The sequence below is a fragment of the Mizuhopecten yessoensis genome, unplaced genomic scaffold (genome assembly GCF_002113885.1).
Source record: "Mizuhopecten yessoensis strain PY_sf001 unplaced genomic scaffold, ASM211388v2 scaffold11025, whole genome shotgun sequence".
Classification (NCBI taxonomy): Eukaryota; Metazoa; Mollusca; class Bivalvia; order Pectinida; family Pectinidae; genus Mizuhopecten; species Mizuhopecten yessoensis.
In genome coordinates, this window is record NW_018408841.1 from 463,863 (window position 1) to 481,641 (window position 17,779).

Genomic DNA, 17,779 nt, shown 5'->3' on the forward strand with positions numbered 1-17,779 from the left:
ACGGTCACACATGACACTTAGTACTAGATTTCTACACCCGACGGTCACACATGACACTTAGTACTAGATTTCTACACTCGACGGTCACACATGACACTTAGTACTAGATTTCAACACCCAACGGTCGCACATGACACTTAGTACTAGATGTCTACACCCGACGGTCACACATTACACTTAGTACTAGATGTCCACCCCCGACGGTCACACATGATACTTAGTACTAGATTTCTACGCCCAACGGTCGCACATGACACTAGTACTAGTTATCAACCCCCGACGGTCGAACATGACAATTAGTACTAGATGTCTACACCTGACGGTCACACATGACATTTAGTACTAGATTTCTACGCCCAACGGTCGCACATGACACTAGTACTAGTTATCAACCCCCGACGGTCGAACATGACAATTAGTACTAGATGTCTACCCCCGACGGTCGAACATGACACTTAGTACTATATGTCTACACCCGACGGTCGAGCATGACACTTAGTACTAGATGTCCACCCCCGACGGTCACACATGACACTTAGTACTAGATTTCTACACCCAACGGTCGCACATGACACTAGTACTAGATGTCTACACCCGACGGTCGAACATGACACTTAGTACTAGATGTCTACACCCGACGGTCACACATGACACTTAGCACTAGATGTCTACACCCGACGGTCACACATGACACTGAGTACTAGATTTCTACACCCGACGGCCACACATGACACTTAGTACTAGATTTCTACACCCGACAGTCACACATGACACTTAGTACTAGATTCCTAAACCCGACGGTTACACATGACACTTAGTACTAGATGTCTCCCCCCGACGGTCACACATGACACTTAGTACTATATTTCTACACCTGACGGTCACACATGACACTAAGTACTAGAATTCTACACCCGACGGTCACACATGACACTTAATACTAGATGTCTCCACCTGACGGTCACACATGACACTTAATACTAGATGCCTACACCCGACGGTCACACATGACACTTAGTACTTGATTTCTACACCCAACGGTCACACATGACACTTAATACTAGATGTCTCCACCTGACGGTCACACATGACACTTAATACTAGATGTCTACGCCTGACGGTCACACATGACACTTAATACTAGATTTCTACACCCGACGGTCACACATGACACTTAGTACTTGATTTCTACACCCAACGGTCACACATGACACTTAATACTAGATGTCTACGCCTGACGGTCACACATGACACTTAATACTAGATTTCTACACCCGACGGTCACACATGACACTTAGTACAAGATTTCTACACCCAACGGTCACACATGACACTTAGTACTAGAATTCTACACCCGACGGTCACACATGACACTTAGTACAAGATTTCTACACCCAACGGTCACACATGACACTTAATACTAGATGTCTCCACCTGACGGTCACACATGACACTTAATACTAGATTTCTACACTCGACGGTCACACATGACACTTAGTACTAGAATTCCACCCCCGACGGTCACACATGACACTTAGTACTATATTTCTACCCCTGACGGTCACACATGACACTTAGTACTAGAATTCCACCCCCGACGGTCACACATGACACTTAGTACTAGTTTTCTACCCCCGACGGTCACACATGACACTTAGTACTAGTTTTCTACCCCCGACGGTCACACATGACACTTAGTTCTAGATTTCTACACCCAACGGTCACACATGACACTTAGTACTAGAATTCTGCACCCGACGGTCACACATGACACTTAGTACTAGTTTTCTACCCCCGACGGTCACACATGACACTTAGTTCTAGATTTCTACACCCAACGGTCACACATGACACTTAGTACTAGAATTCTCCACCCGACGGTCACACATGACACTTAGTACTAGACTTCTACACCCAACGGTCACACATGACACTTAGTACTAGATCTCTACACCCAACGGTCACACATGACACTTAATACTAGATGTCTAGACCTGACGGTCACACATGACACTTAATACTAGATGCCTACACCCGACGGTCACACATGACACTTAGTACAAGATTTCTACACCCAACGGTCACACATGACACTTAATACTAGATGTCTAGACCTGACGGTCACACATGACACTTAATACTAGATTTCTACACTCGACGGTCACACATGATACTTAGTACTAGATTTCTACCCCCGACGGTCACACATGACACTTAGTACTAGATGTCTACACCTGACGGTCACCCATGACACTTAATACTAGATGTCTACACCTGACGGTCCCACATGACACTTAATACTAGATGTCTACACCCGACGGTCACACATGACACTGAGTACTAGATTTCTACACCCGACGGCCACACATGACACTTAGTACTAGATTTCTACACCCAACGGTCACACATGACACTTAGTACTAGATCTCTACACCCAACGGTCACACATGACACTTAATACTAGATGTCTACCCCTGACGGTCACACATGACACTTAATACTAGATGTCTCCACCTGACGGTCACACATGACACTTAATACTAGATTTCTACACCCGACGGTCACACATGACACTTAGTACTAGTTTTCTACCCCCGACGGTCACACATGACACTTAGTACTATATTTCTACACCTGACGGTCACACATGACACTTAGTACTAGAATTCTACACCCGACGGTCACACATGACACTTAGTACTAGATTTCTATACCCGACGGTCACACACGACACTTAGTACTAGATTTCTACACCCGACGGTCACACATGACACTTAGTACTAGTTTTCTACCCCCGACGGTCTCACATGACACTTAGTACTAGATTTCTACACCTGACTGTCACACATGACACTTAGTACTAGATTTCTATACCCGACGGTCACACACGACACTTAGTACTAGATTTCTACACCCGACGGTCACACATGACACTTAGTACTATATTTCTACACCTGACGGTCACACATGACACTTAGTACTAGAATTCTACACCCGACAGTCACACATGACACTTAGTACTAGATTTCTACACCCGACAGTCACACATGACACTAAGTTCTAGATTTCTACACCCGACGGTCACACAGGACCGAATAGTAGATTTTTACACCTGATGGCCAAGCATGAGACTTAATACTAGATCACTTTATTAGGTAAACTCATACTAGACTCAAAATTGCTATACCTGGCTGCCACATGTGAGACTGAATACTAGATTGCATTACATGGAGGCCACACATGAGACTGAAATACTAGACTGTTATACCTGATGTCCACACATGAGACTCTGACTGGCCAACATGACTGACTTCATACCGGAGGCACACACTTTGTTTATGGCCGTGGTTGGAGTGGTGATTGGCAGACCTGTCGATCAAAACATCAACAATGTAACATACCCTTTATACAAGCAGGATGTAATGGTATCCAACTTTTCAAATGACAGAAGATATTTTATAGCGGACTCTGTGAGTGACTTCAACCGAATATTGTAGTTCAGGAACTTAGAAGACATGTCAGTAGAAGAATGAGAGAAAGCCAATGTTGACCGTTTGTATTGTCAAAGTCATATGTTCCATCATTGCTGCTAAAACAATCTTTAACATGGCAAAACATAAAGTGTTATATATATATCAAAATCAAACTTACCAGCTCCCAGGGTAGCCTGTCGACATGGTGCCTGTCCCTCATCAGCCTGACAAACATTTCCCATATACACCTCATTCACAGCATCACCGTCAATCCCTGAATATTATCATTGATGCAACATTAATATATCACATTGATCAAATTTGAATACAAGCACTTTCAAGTATCTCAGTAATCAGTAAGGAGTGTTTTGTTTTCCCTTTTAATAGTGACATACTCATTTTACCGACCATAATTTGTCATATGGAGCCAATCATCTTTAAGGAGTTGTTACCATGGTAATAGATTATATGTGAAATTAATTTGTGTTATCATGTTACATTACAATTGTTAAGCTTTAACATGAATATTTAGGTCACTAAACAATGGACCTTAAACGACATTACAGAAGTTAATACCATGGTCAGATGACTTTGAAGAGTACTACATGTAGAACATAATGAATGAATTAATTTCAATATGAATGACCTGCTCTGTTGATAGCTTCCTTGATGGCGACAGAGCCAAGCCTTGGGGCAGAGAGTTCTGAGAGACTGCTGAGGAACGATCCTATGGGTGTCCTCACAGCACTCACGATCACAACGTCCTATAACAACACATCGAATCATCAATATAATCTCACTATCACAACGTCCTATAACAACATCGCATCATCTATATAATCTCACTATCACAACGTCCTATAACAACATCGAATCATCAATATAATCTCACTATCACAACGTCCTATAACAACATCGAATCATCAATATAATCTCACTATCACAACGTCCTATAACAACATCGAATCATCAATATAATCTCACTATCACAACGTCCTATAACAACATCGAATCATCAATATAATCTCACTATCACAACGTCCTATAACAACATCGAATCATCAATATAATCTCACTATCACAACGTCCTATAACAACATCGAATCATCAATATAATCTCACTATCACAACGTCCTATAACAACATCGAATCATCAATATAATCTCACTATCACAACGTCCTATAACAACATCGAATCATCAATATAATCTCACTATCACAACGTCCTATAACAACATCGAATCATCAATATAATCTCACTATCACAACGTCCTATAACAACATCGAATCATCAATATAATCTCACTATCACAACGTCCTATAACAACATCGAATCATCAATATAATCTCACTATCACAACGTCCTATAACAACATCGAATCATCAATATAATCTCACTATCACAACGTCCTATAACAACATCGAATCATCAATATAATCTCACTATCACAACGTCCTATAACAACATCGAATCATCAATATAATCTCACTATCACAACGTCCTATAACAACATCGAATCATCAATATAATCTCACTATCACAACGTCCTATAACAACATCGAATCATCAATATAATCTCACTATCACAACGTCCTATAACAACATCGAATCATCAATATAATCTCACTATCACAACGTCCTATAACAACATCGAATCATCAATATAATCTCACTATCACAACGTCCTATAACAACATCGAATCATCAATATAATCTCACTATCACAACGTCCTATAACAACATCGAATCATCAATATAATCTCACTATCACAACGTCCTATAACAACATCGAATCATCAATATAATCTCACTATCACAACGTCCTATAACAACATCGAATCATCAATATAATCTCACTATCACAACGTCCTATAACAACATCGAATCATCAATATAATCTCACTATCACAACGTCCTATAACAACATCGAATCATCAATATAATCTCACTATCACAACGTCCTATAACAACATCGAATCATCAATATAATCTCACTATCACAACGTCCTATAACAACATCGAATCATCAATATAATCTCACTATCACAACGTCCTACAGAAACAAATCAATGCATCAAAATCATTTCGCTAACAATTATTATTCTGGTATGTAGTTTGCATATTTCTAGTGAAGGCCAATCTTAATTAAGTTTGTTCTTGTACTGAACTTGTGTTGTGGTGTCTGTTGTAGAAATACTGCACTGCTCTTGTAAGTCTGTTTTGGTTGATTTAGTTGGTGTTGTGAGGTTTCTGTATAGAATGACAGCTGTATATTAAAGTTTGGGTCAAACTATGGCTTGTGTGTTAAATATCCTACTAATTTGCATGATATTGTTGATATGCACACTGATGTATATCCTCCTAAGATTGTGTTTTAGTGTAAGTCCTGAGTACTTTGTTTATGTAACAGGAGAGGAAAAAAGCACGGCCAGACCGGGGTTCAAACCTGGGACCTTTTGAACTCTAGATGGATGCTCTACCAATTGAGCTATCTGGTCGCCGACAATCAACCCAGTCCAGTTCCGCTACATTCCTCCAAACAAAGTCTTCAACCCCGAAGACACATGAGACCCTATACCACCTTCTGTGGGTATATTTTGTTGGGCGCCAAATGTAACAGGAGGGGAAAAATGCACGGCCAGACCGGGGTTTGAACCCGGGACCCTCCAAACTCTAGACTAATTGAGCTCAATTGAGCTTATCTGGTCGCCGACGATCGGACCAGTCCAGTTCCGCTACACTTATAACTGCTGCTGGGGTTTGTAGGTGAACTTAATGTTACTGTGTTTGTTATTTTGTTTGATGCAGAGCTGATGTTTAATTTTCCCGGTTAAATGTCATTAGCTAATTTTTTCCACTTTCCTGCTGTGTCTTATGTCGTCAGTTGCTCAATGATAGTGTCTCCTATTATATTTTATTGTCTACAAAAAACTGAGGCTTTGTTGTATTTATTTGGGAATGTAAAGTTAATTAAGAAGAGAATGAGGTTCCAATTACTGTTTACATACATGAGTGGGATAAATCATAATTGATGTCAATTAATTATTAAATCAATCTTTAATTATTCATACAATTAAATTTTCTTATACTTACATTTAATCCGCTGATTTTGCTGAAAGACCGGACACATTGTCCATTTGACTTCTGAAAAAATAAGATTAAAACACAACCAGCTAACTGTAAAGAAAACAGAAAGTAGATAGGATAAGACGGGCATGCTGATTGGTTAGCATGGACACACCCACAGTATATCATGCATAATTCTTATCATCTCAACTTCAATATTTAGGTTGGCAATCAAATATATCAATATATAATGGATGTGGGTTTTTTTAAATATTCAATTCCTGCATGGAAACATACAGGCTAACGGAGCGTTTAACTGTACTGTATAGATTCAAGATTGCACATGTGACATATTTCTTGAGCTTTAGCCTAAAACCAATTCAAACACTTTACTGAATAACTTGTATAAATATTTGAAATACAATGAGTAATGCGGTGGACAACTCACCTGTACAAGTCTGCCTAAAGCTCGGAAGCTCATGTTTTTTGTTTACAACACGCAGGGGGTAGGACACAACCAAGAAATTACAAGGTCGGGACGTAACACATGGTACGTATGAACATGTCAGAAATGTTCCGAAAGCTTCAAAGCGAAAGTAACTAGCCCCAGAAGTCTCGTTCAACCAGACTCTTCTTGTCTGCGCAAGCTACGCCCAAAGTGATTAAGGCGTCTGGTTGAACGAGACCTGGGCCGTTTTCGTTTATCGCGGTCCAAACGGTTAAACCGGTTCGACCAGGTGTGTTCGTTTAAACGTACGGGTTGTTCTTCATAAACGAACAGGCTCTTCAAATTTTGATAGCTCACCAACGAGTTAACATAAAACGTATTTTGAAATTTATAACTAAAACCTGCATGTAAATTTGTTTTTAGAGAGATCCAGGATGGATAAACAGAAAAAAACTGTGCAATATTTCTCCAACAGCTAATCAAAACGACTCGTACGGGCTGTCGTTAGATTGGAACCTTAAGCTGAGCTCTGCAATAAATCGGCACGTGTAGATTGATGGGTCCTTAATATCGTTTTTTTTAAGCAGTTCACATTTAAAAAGGTCACACAAACAAAGACTTTAAGATAAAAAAAAATGTATCTGGTTCACGAAATGTCAAAATGGTTAAGTTAATATATTAATGGATTTAGCCGCCCATTTTTCGTTTCTCTCAAATTGTATGCGTGACGACAAAACAAGTGTTTGTGTGTTCTTAAAGCTCGCCTCCTAAGACAGAATAGTCTGTGCCATGTAGACCGGTTTAACCGGGAAATCGCCACACGCATTTGCCGGAAGGACCCGACGATGTACTCGTTTCATTCATACCCACAAACATCGTCCGTCTTAGAAGTCACGATACCAATACTACTTCCGATATATGTTAGTATATTAACACACATAACTGTATAATCATAGAAGAAAGTTATAGGTGATTGAGTAAAGAACTAAAAATATATTTTAACAAGTCGATCGAAATTGCAAATATTTCTAAGGTGTGTTTTTTTACCTGGACACCGGTTACCTATCACAACTATTTGTGTTTGTATGACACACATTCCGTCTTATCGTCATCGTTATATTTATCATCATTTCGTTTCTACCTGCAATAAGCAGAACAAACTCTCATTCAACGTCGCATTTGTGTATACGTCTATGTAACATTACAGATAAAGTCCCTGTTCCCACTGTTTTTAATTACATCCTTGTACCTTGTGTTGAATCGAGAAGGTAAACATGGAGAAAAAAGAAGACAAGAAGGAAACCAAAACATCGCAGACAGACAGCGGTGCCGACACAAACATTGTAACTGGAGAAGAAGCAGAACACAAGGATGCCGCTACGGTGAAGACAGATGAACATTCAGATCAAGAAGCCAATGGGGCCGTCACAGGAAGCGAGCACAGGAAAGAGGAAGGGGAAATAAAAGTGGTGTACAAATTTCGAGATTTTAACAAATTCATGGTGAAGGCGTGGGAGGAAGTATTCAAGGAACACTGTGGTGAAGATGGCAGGGTAGAGGTAATAATAATCTTAAACTCTCAAAATAATCAAATATTAATCAATGTTTGTAGTAATTATATATAGATCTACTTCATTTTTAATCGAGTGAAGACTTTCATGGAAATAAAAACTTTGTATTTAATTTAACAGCTTATTGATACATCATACATAGTAGCAATTTATAGACATATTATACATTGTAGCAATTTATAGATATATTGTACATTGTAGCAATTTATAGATATATTATACATTGTAGCAATTTATAGACATATTATACAATGTAGCAATTTATAGATATATTATACATTGTAGCAATTAATAGGTATATCATACATCTAGCAATTGAAATATATATATACATATGTATGTATGCATTGTACCAATTTAGAAATAGTTTGTATGTATGCAATTTTAGACATTGCAGCAATATTAATACTAGTTTATATATATATAATTATATATGATTTTCATTAAATGGCACAGTTGTAAATTACTAAATGTGTGCTTATTTTCAAATGTGTAGGGCTTCAAGTAAAACTTCAGTATTACAAAGTTGTCTTTAGAGGTTTATATCAGCTTATTTAAACCATTTGCTTATCTTCAATGTCCCACTTTAGTCATGTACCCCATGGCTTTACTTTGGATCAGAACATTTTATTGCAAATTGTATTGAGGCCAAAAAAAGCACACACAAAAACTGGCCACCCTAGAACATTTTGATACCTACTTGTAAACTATTTGCCTACAAACCAACCATTTTTTCCTGACAAGTCACTTGAATACATAATACTTGTTTTGACTTAACAAACAGAATTAGAAAATTAGAAATAACATTTAAATACGAAGAACATTTAATTAAGATAGCAAAGGAATCAAGTGTATTCTCATTATATATCTCTTTTGAAGGTTTCTGTTGGTGATATTTTCAAAGGAGCCCCAGCTGCTGATGCCTTGGTAATATATAACACACTTGTTACTGTACAGGATGACTATAAAGGACACATTTGTATAGAGGTCAACACAGTATATCAAATACCTGTCTGTAAAGGTCAACACTGTCAAATACCCATCTATAAAGGTCAATACTATATATCAAATACCTGTCTGTAAAGGTCAATACTTATATATCAAATGCCTGTCTATAAAGGTCAATACTATATATAAAATGCCTATCTATAAAGGTCAATACTATATATAAAATGCTTGTCTATAAAGGTCAACACTATATATCAAATGCATGTTTATAAAGGTCAATACTATATATAAAATGCCTGTCTATAAAGGTCAATACTACATGTATATATAAAATGCCTGTTTATAAAGGTCAACACTGTCAAATACCCATCTATAAAGGTTAATACTATATATCAAATGCCTGTCTATAAAGGTCAATACTATATATCAAATGCCTGTCTATAAAGGTCAATACTATATATCAAATACCCGTCTAGAAAGGTCAATACTATATATCAAATACCCGTCTATAAAGGTCAATACTATATATAAAATGCCTGTCTATAAAGGTCAATACTATATATAAAATGCCTGTTTATAAAGGTCAAAACTGTTTATCAAATACCCTTCTATAAAGGTCAATACTATATATCAAATGCCTGTCTATAAAGGTCAACACTGTCTATCAAATGCCTGTTTATAAAGGTCAACACTGTCTATCAAATACCCTTCTATAAAGGTCAATACTACAACCAAATGCCTGTCTATAAAGGTCAGCACTATAGGAAATATTCATTTCAATGAATGCAATTATTTTAGTTCTAATTTCTTTATACTAACTAGTAATTGTATAATTTTATTAACTGCTGCATATAAATGCTAGATGTCAGACTATAAAAGGAAAAATGTTCAGTTCCATATAAGTGTCCGTTTATACAAAGTTTACTATATCATAAATCATATACTTTGATACAATTTGAGGTTTTCAGTAATTATTTAAAGTTATACATGCATTGAAACCTGTTGTTGGATGTCACTTACCTTTGTTTCCCTGGTTGCAGGTGTCCCCAGCCAACAGCTATGGTTTCATGGATGGAGGAATTGACATGGTATACACTAGACATTTTGGCTGGCAGATGTAAGTTGTCTCTCTTGTTTAGTCCCTGAATATATTAGTTTTCTCCCTAGTGGCAAGGTATATTAGTTGTCTCCTTTTTGGTCCCATGTTGTTGACAGATGTATGATTTTTTTTCTTTTTAGTCCCCAACTTCTGACATATCTGAATAATCTCCAATCTCAGTCCTCTACTCAGTACTGGTGTAACCAGGATATGAGTGAAACAGCTGTACTTTTTCCAGCAATGCGGTATAACCCGGGTACCCCCTTCAATTACTACTTAGCAATGTCAAGCATGGTCAGTAGCTGGATGAGTGACCACCCTGACCTTACATTTGGTGGTTGCGGTGGGATTCTGTGTGATCATGCAAGGCCAGTTCCCGGTGGTTAGGGAAGGTGCATTAGTACACAGGTAGGACCCACAGGCATTTCCAGGCCAAGTCTTGGGACAAGACTTCTCGGAGGGGGCAACAGTGTAACAGCTAAGGAATTTCAGGGGAAATTATTGCCTTACTGGCAAGCTAGCTTTTCATGCAATGCAGTATAATCCGCAGACCTCCTCACCAGTTCAGCAACGCCGAGCGTGGTCAGTAGCTTAATGGGTGACCGCCCACACGTTACATAAGCAACATCAAGAATGAACATATTTTTCATGTAGCAGGACTAAAAAGAATATCAAGTTTGTTCCAACTAATGACCATAACTTACTTCCAAGGTCACAGGGGTCAAATTCATTAGGAATTTCATAAGGAATCATGATACAGCCAACTTGACTTATGACAGCTAAAGTTTTGCAACAGGAGTGGAAAAATGCATAGTCAGATCAGGATCTAAATTAAGACGTACACTCTAACCATTTCAGCTACCTGGTCGCCGGCAATTGATCCAGTCCTGTTTAGCTACATTCCTCCCACCTTTTTTCTAAGTTTTCGCTCTCAAAGACTAAGATCTACAATCCAGGTTTTGGTATCCGCTTTATCTTAAAAAGTACTTGTCAGTCCTCTCTCAAATTTCATACATAAGTTTCCCATTGTTCGTAGTTGTGCATGTTTTATTTTGAGACTTATTGGAAGACAAAATTGACTACAGGCAGCCATCTTTGATTTTGACATGTCTGAATCAAATTCCATATTTTGAAAGATCACTGTCAAACACAGCCGTATGAAGTTTTAATCAAACATTATTACATGATTCATTTACTGATGACAAAACTATTAATTTTACAGATGAAAGATCTTATATAGAACTAACGGAAATCTTACAATGGCGGGCACCAAGGTTCCTCTGGGATGTCTCAATTGTTATTGTAGTATTTATTATAACCAGCTTCTTGATATTTTGCTCTTCATCATCAATTCACGTGTTAAATTTGTTTTTATTTTGTTTCAGGCAGCACAGACTACAGGAAGTGATAAGGAAAGAACATGATGGTGAACTTCTGGTGGTATGTAATACATGCCTCATTAATCCACTTTCTTGTATAACCTGAAACGGTTTTTGAGATATACAAGTGCATTAAGAAGAAAACATATTTTCATTTTTGAATAGATTTTGCTCACTACTTTGTTCAGGGTAATGCTGCAATAATCCCTGCCTATCAAGAGGGTCAGGTTGATGAGGAGGCAAAAGATGAAATGTACAATGAAGGTCAGCCAATCAAGTATCTGATCTCCGCCCCAACCATGAGGGTACCTATGGAGGTGGACGGGACACCTAATTCCTACCTGGCTTTCCGTGCAGTCCTACTGGCTGGTAAGTGAGACAAACTAAAACAGGATTCTGTCTAGATTAGCCATGTAGTATGTTAGTAGGTAGCTCCTCCTTGAAATCGAAGGGTTTCCCTTTCAATAGGCATATCTTCTGTTCACCCTTGGAACATTTCATGACAAAATCAAAGGTTCAAAGAAAAACTTTGACTACGCTAGGCTGATACCTGTTCTTTGAAGATTACAGATGAGCTACGCCCATCTTCATAGCCTGATGATTTTACTGTTATGCTGCTGCATGATTACATTGATTTTGATCAAAGACATTGGGCTAATCCACTGCAAGGAATTGCATAAAAAGCCTTTGATTTTGTAATGACAGGTTCAAGGGGTACAGAGAAGATACAGGTATTGAGAGTTAAACTCCTCGATTTCAAGGTTGTATGTAGCTAGGTCCTGTTGATTTGAGTAGATCTGTCACACATCATGTTCATATCTTTCATTAAATTGCTATAATACAGACCAATAGTCGTTATGGTTTTCAAGATAACCTGCAAATCATAAACATATCTTGTTTTCTGTTTTGTTAGTTATAAATCAGAATTATAATAAACTCTGATCATTGATCAAGACCAAGTTTTCTAGAACAATAAGTTTTTAGATATATTAGGTTCAATGATCCTGAATAGATGGTCTGGAGATTCTCACATATGTTCCATAAACATTGTCATTATTTTGCAGTCCAGAAACACAACAGAAGGACAGATGTGGAGCCCATTAGGAGCATTTTGTGTCCTGGTCTAGGTACTGCTGTGGGACAGATGCCGAAAGGTCGATGTGCAAGACAGGTGATTATATATTAAACAGACCCAAACTTACTGTGTATTGCAAATTAATTCATGTCCTTTACAATGACAAGTTCTCCTGTTATGACTCAGAAATTTCATCCAGGTTCATAAACATTTGTCCAAAATCACTTGCTGGAAAAGGATATTAGAATGATTTTACTTTGAACACATGCTGTGACCTTGATCTTGAAAACTAAGACACGATTGTTAAAATGCAATCTGATTAAAAACCTGGTACTTTCAGAAAGTTCCAAGATGACCACCTCACAGCCTTTTGTTCTTTTGGTCAGTCCAAAAATATGAACAATACACACATGAGATACCTACTTGTGAAATTTGAATAAAAAGGATTTCTCAAGAACTTTTTAAGTAATAGGGAATTAATTTTAACAGTCAGTCTTAAAATGAAACATGCACAAGTAAAGACCAAGGGAGGGGAACCTGCATAGAAAAACTACATTTCTTAAGATACCTAGTAAAGTTATAACAAGAATAGTCTACGGGTCCACAGACATAGGACAACAACAGATTGAACAGTTCCCAGAACTAATGGTGGTGGGCTAAAAATATAGGCAGGCAGTCAGAAATCTTATGCAAATTTATACACATGTAAAAATATCATAAAAGTTGAAAATTTTCCATGAACATGTAGTGAACCTATTTTATTATATATTTAATACCAGTTCTATTTTCTCGCACAAGATCTTTCTGATGGTACATGTATACGCATGTAATTTACCAAGTATGCCTGGTAATAGTAACTGTAATTTCTAAATTTCAGCTTGATGTATTTTCTAAATATGTGTTATTTATTACAGATGCTAGTTGCCTATGAAACTTTTGTTCTGGGAAAATGTCCAGAGAGACTTAAACCACAAAATCTGTTCCATATGGTGAATGATCATGATGAACTGTGCTTCAGCCAAGAATGAATATGTGGAAACAGTGTGACCATTCACATCCCAGGGACATCAAACTAAATATGTGGAAACAGTGCGACCATTCACATCCCAGTAGTATGGCAACATGTATCAATGTATATTGGTAACCCCAGTTGAACACCTATTACATTCTGGTTCTAGATACAGGCTCACATGTTACAATTGGCTAAGTAAAAAGCTTGTGTACAAGATATCTACCAATTTAGTTTGTATTCACTCCATGGTGTGGTTACATCAAGTTCTACTCTTTATCAGCTATTGGTTGTCACTGGTCAAGGTTGAGGATGAAAAGCGTCACTTTACCACCCTAAGCAGGGTAGGTATATCTATGCTCGTCTCTTCACCTTTATTTAAATTTAAAATGGCATACCGATATTTGAAATCCTGTTCAACGTTACAATTCAGGCCACCATTAAAAACTTTTGTTTGGTATAACCTGACCAAGTATTGAAGGCTTGAGTAGGTACGCTCATAAGCACTTTAAATATTCTATATTTATAAATGTCAGTAAAACACTTTTTGAAAGAGACAATAAATTGTACCTTGATTAAACATTAAAATAAATTTGTATAGAAAGTATCAATATTTGCAGTCGGGCCATTTTTGTATCGTGTTGTACCTAACACACATCACCAACAATGTATTGTTAAATGACTTCCTTTTTGTATTTAATTTGAAATGCGTGTATTACATATCAGACATGTTAGAATATATGTGAGCTATTCAGGCCTATAAGCCTTTTGTTAAATATACAGAAAGCGTTGACAAAGCTACCAGTGTTTTTTTTGGTGTACCTTTATTTTTGTTATTGTGATACCATTGTGTATTGAATGTGGACATTCCGTGCTGCTGTTGACACATCGTCATGTATTTGTTGTATAGCTACAGAAGCTGTAATTGTCCCATTTATATTTTTTAAACTTGATGACTATTGGCTGTAGATTTATCAGGGAACTGTGGTTTCCACAGTTAACATGTGGAAAGGAACAAGTTTTACATGTATTCAATTGTGATATTTTTTATGATGACAATGTTCACTTTTTATTTAATCAATTGCCTATTTTTAACATGTTTGTTTTTATATTTTTTTAAACCCAACTTTACATGCAATACTGAATTCTACATCAATTATTGCAAAACTATGCATATAATTTTTTTTATTTGAAAGCATGTGGAATAATTTCAGACTGCTATACATCCCCTTGCATGAAAACGGTGAGAATATACATTTCTTGTCACTAGTTATATTGCATTCAAGCAACTTCTTTCTCTGCTAATACATTTCAATGCATCTCGGTATTTCCAGATCTATATATGTAAACATGAAAATTGGCTTGAATGAGAAAGATTTTATATGAAATAGTAGACAGTGACTTTGGCCAGACCACAATGTAACACAAACTACTTTTGAGATATTCTCATACTCGATTGTTTTTGTTAGTTTTATCAAAATCCATTCAGAAATGACTTTTGACCTTCTGAAACAAACTTGTTGGGAGATATTCTCATACTTGACCAATACCAGGTATATGAAGATTGATCACAATTTGATAAAAGGTGAAGTCACAAGGGTAATGACGAGATGAATAATAAACATTCAATAGTGAAATGTTATAAATTTGTGTAGCAATACCAAACCTGTATAGTAGAACCCTACTAGTCCAGGAATCTTAGATATTTGTGGTTGAACCCCACTATTGGAGAAACCTATGATCTAGACCATATGTAGAGCTGAACCTTGTTCATGCACTTATAGATTGGTGTTATGGAATCTCCATCGTCTTGACACCTTAGATTTGTTTACAGTGGAGCCTCCTTAGTCCAGACACTGTGTAGTGTGGAATCTCCATCGTCTGGACACCTTAGATTTGTTTACAGTGGAGCCTCCCTAGTCCAGACACTGTGTAGTGTGGAATCTCCATCGTCTGGACACCTTAGATTTGTTTACAGTGGAGCCTCCCTAGTCCAGACACTGTGTAGTGTGGAATCTCCATCGTCTTGACACCTTAGATTTGTTAACAGTGGAGCCCTCTAGTCCAGACACTGAGTAGTGTGGAATCTCCCATATAGTCCAGACATGTTGGATCTATATCTATCCATGGAACTTCCTTAGTCCAGACTCTAAATCTGTTTACAGTGGAACCTTCCTCATCAAAGACTCCAAAAGTCCGTCTTCAATGGAACCTCGCTAATCCCAACATTTTTGTACAGTATATCTAGGGCCTTCCTAGTCCAAAAATCTTAGACCTGTCAAATGTGTACAATGGAACCTTCCTTTTGCAGATACATCAGCTGTGGTAGCAGTCTACAGTAGAATAGCCCGACTCTGAAAAACAAGGCACATGTCGAGGAAATGTAAACACAGCGGATTTACCCTACATAACACATATATATATATTTGTAAACTGCATTACATTTACAATACATATAAAGTACTGAGAAGTGTATAAACCTCTTTTCTATGTATGCCACTTGTGTGAAAACCATGGTTACCCCATAAAAAATTACCAAAAAATGCTATTTTTGACCTAGTAATTTTTTTCCGAAGTTCTGTCTGAAATTAAAGATTACCTACTTGGTTGCAGAATAATCTGGGTCCCAGTAAAGTTGTAAAACTTTTTTTTTTCAATTTTGCGCTGTTGTCAAAATTTTACCTTCTTTAAAGCTAGCTTTTCATGTGTAGGCACCCTTTCGGATTATGGCCAAAATTTTGATCTCGAACCAAAAACTTCTTTTTTTAAACAAATGTGAAGCTCACATAGCCCACTTCATCATGCTTATACCACTTTTAGGACAGTTTTATTTTTATTTATTTTTAATATATCATTATACAGGGGTTAGCCATTTAACAAAAATATCACCCATGGCCACAACCCTCTACTGTAGACTGCTACCTGTACAGCGGCATTTCCCCAATTCCCCAATACCTTAGTTCTGTGTAGTGGAACTGCTATGGTCCAGGTACTTAATAGCTTGTGTACAGTGGATCTCCCTATTCTCGCACCTCAGACAGATATCCCACGTCATACCCCATGCTAGATTTTTCTATCTCGTCCAATCTGTCTTGTACCTTTATGTGACATTTAGCGAATTTTTACACTGATGTATTCATCCGCGTTTTAACTCCTTGAAATTGATGATCTGCATAATAAATATTCTGTTTTGTCGCTATGTGTAGTTTTGATGTGGTAGATAACATATAATCTACACTGTGAAATACGTTGTCTTCTTTGTAAGGATGGACTACATTTTTACGCGGAAGCATTCAAATGTAGCATAAGTAGTGAAGAGGTCATTATCATTTGAGGCCCCAGACGGGATACTTGTAGTTTTTAACAAAATTGAAAACTTGTTTTTGAATTAAAAGGTGCGAGAAAAAAAATCAATTACCTGTAACTGAGCAAGATCGGGTTATCTCAGTCTCGTACCAAGATTCTGGAACATCCCAACCTCGACTTACACCTCGGTTGGGATTTTGTCACAGAATCTTAACCCTCGACTGAGATAACCCAATCTCACTCAGTTAAAGGCAATAGATTTTATTAGTCCAGACACCTTAGATCTATGCAGAAAACCTCTCTTGTAACATGTCCAGACAACATGGATTTTTGTGGCATTGAAATGTTTTTGTATTTCATTTTTCTCCAATCGGTACAGACTATGCAGCAAGCTTGAGCCTCAC

General features: G+C 37.4%; 2 protein-coding genes across 3 annotated transcripts in view; one reads left to right on the forward strand and one right to left on the reverse strand.

The window, feature by feature from the left end:
- The window catches only part of LOC110464709 (acetyl-CoA acetyltransferase B, mitochondrial-like), a 19,083-nt gene extending 11,964 nt beyond the window's left edge, over positions 1 to 7,119 (reverse strand). Inside the window, exons 1-5 of the mRNA XM_021520066.1 lie at positions 6,989 to 7,119; positions 6,568 to 6,618; positions 4,120 to 4,237; positions 3,652 to 3,747; positions 3,269 to 3,369 (exon numbers count right to left, since the gene is read on the reverse strand). Coding sequence (XP_021375741.1) covers positions 3,269 to 3,369; positions 3,652 to 3,747; positions 4,120 to 4,237; positions 6,568 to 6,618; positions 6,989 to 7,021 — 399 coding nt within the window. The 5' untranslated portion in view covers positions 7,022 to 7,119. The remainder of the gene's footprint in view (positions 1 to 3,268; positions 3,370 to 3,651; positions 3,748 to 4,119; positions 4,238 to 6,567; positions 6,619 to 6,988) is intronic.
- A 679-nt stretch (positions 7,120 to 7,798) lies between these two features.
- Positions 7,799 to 14,284, forward strand: LOC110464710. Of its 2 annotated transcripts, XM_021520067.1 has the most exons (8): positions 7,799 to 7,908; positions 8,257 to 8,547; positions 9,439 to 9,486; positions 10,548 to 10,624; positions 11,992 to 12,046; positions 12,174 to 12,354; positions 13,050 to 13,156; positions 13,975 to 14,284. In XM_021520067.1, exons 1-8 carry the CDS (start codon positions 7,834 to 7,836, stop codon positions 14,086 to 14,088), a joined length of 948 nt encoding a protein of 315 aa, XP_021375742.1. In that variant the 5' UTR covers positions 7,799 to 7,833; the 3' UTR covers positions 14,089 to 14,284. The 2 variants fall into 2 exon arrangements, with proteins under 2 accessions (XP_021375742.1, XP_021375743.1); XM_021520068.1 differs by lacking the exon at positions 7,799 to 7,908 and having other exon boundaries at positions 7,955 to 8,547.
- The last annotated feature ends 3,495 nt before the right edge of the window (positions 14,285 to 17,779 follow it).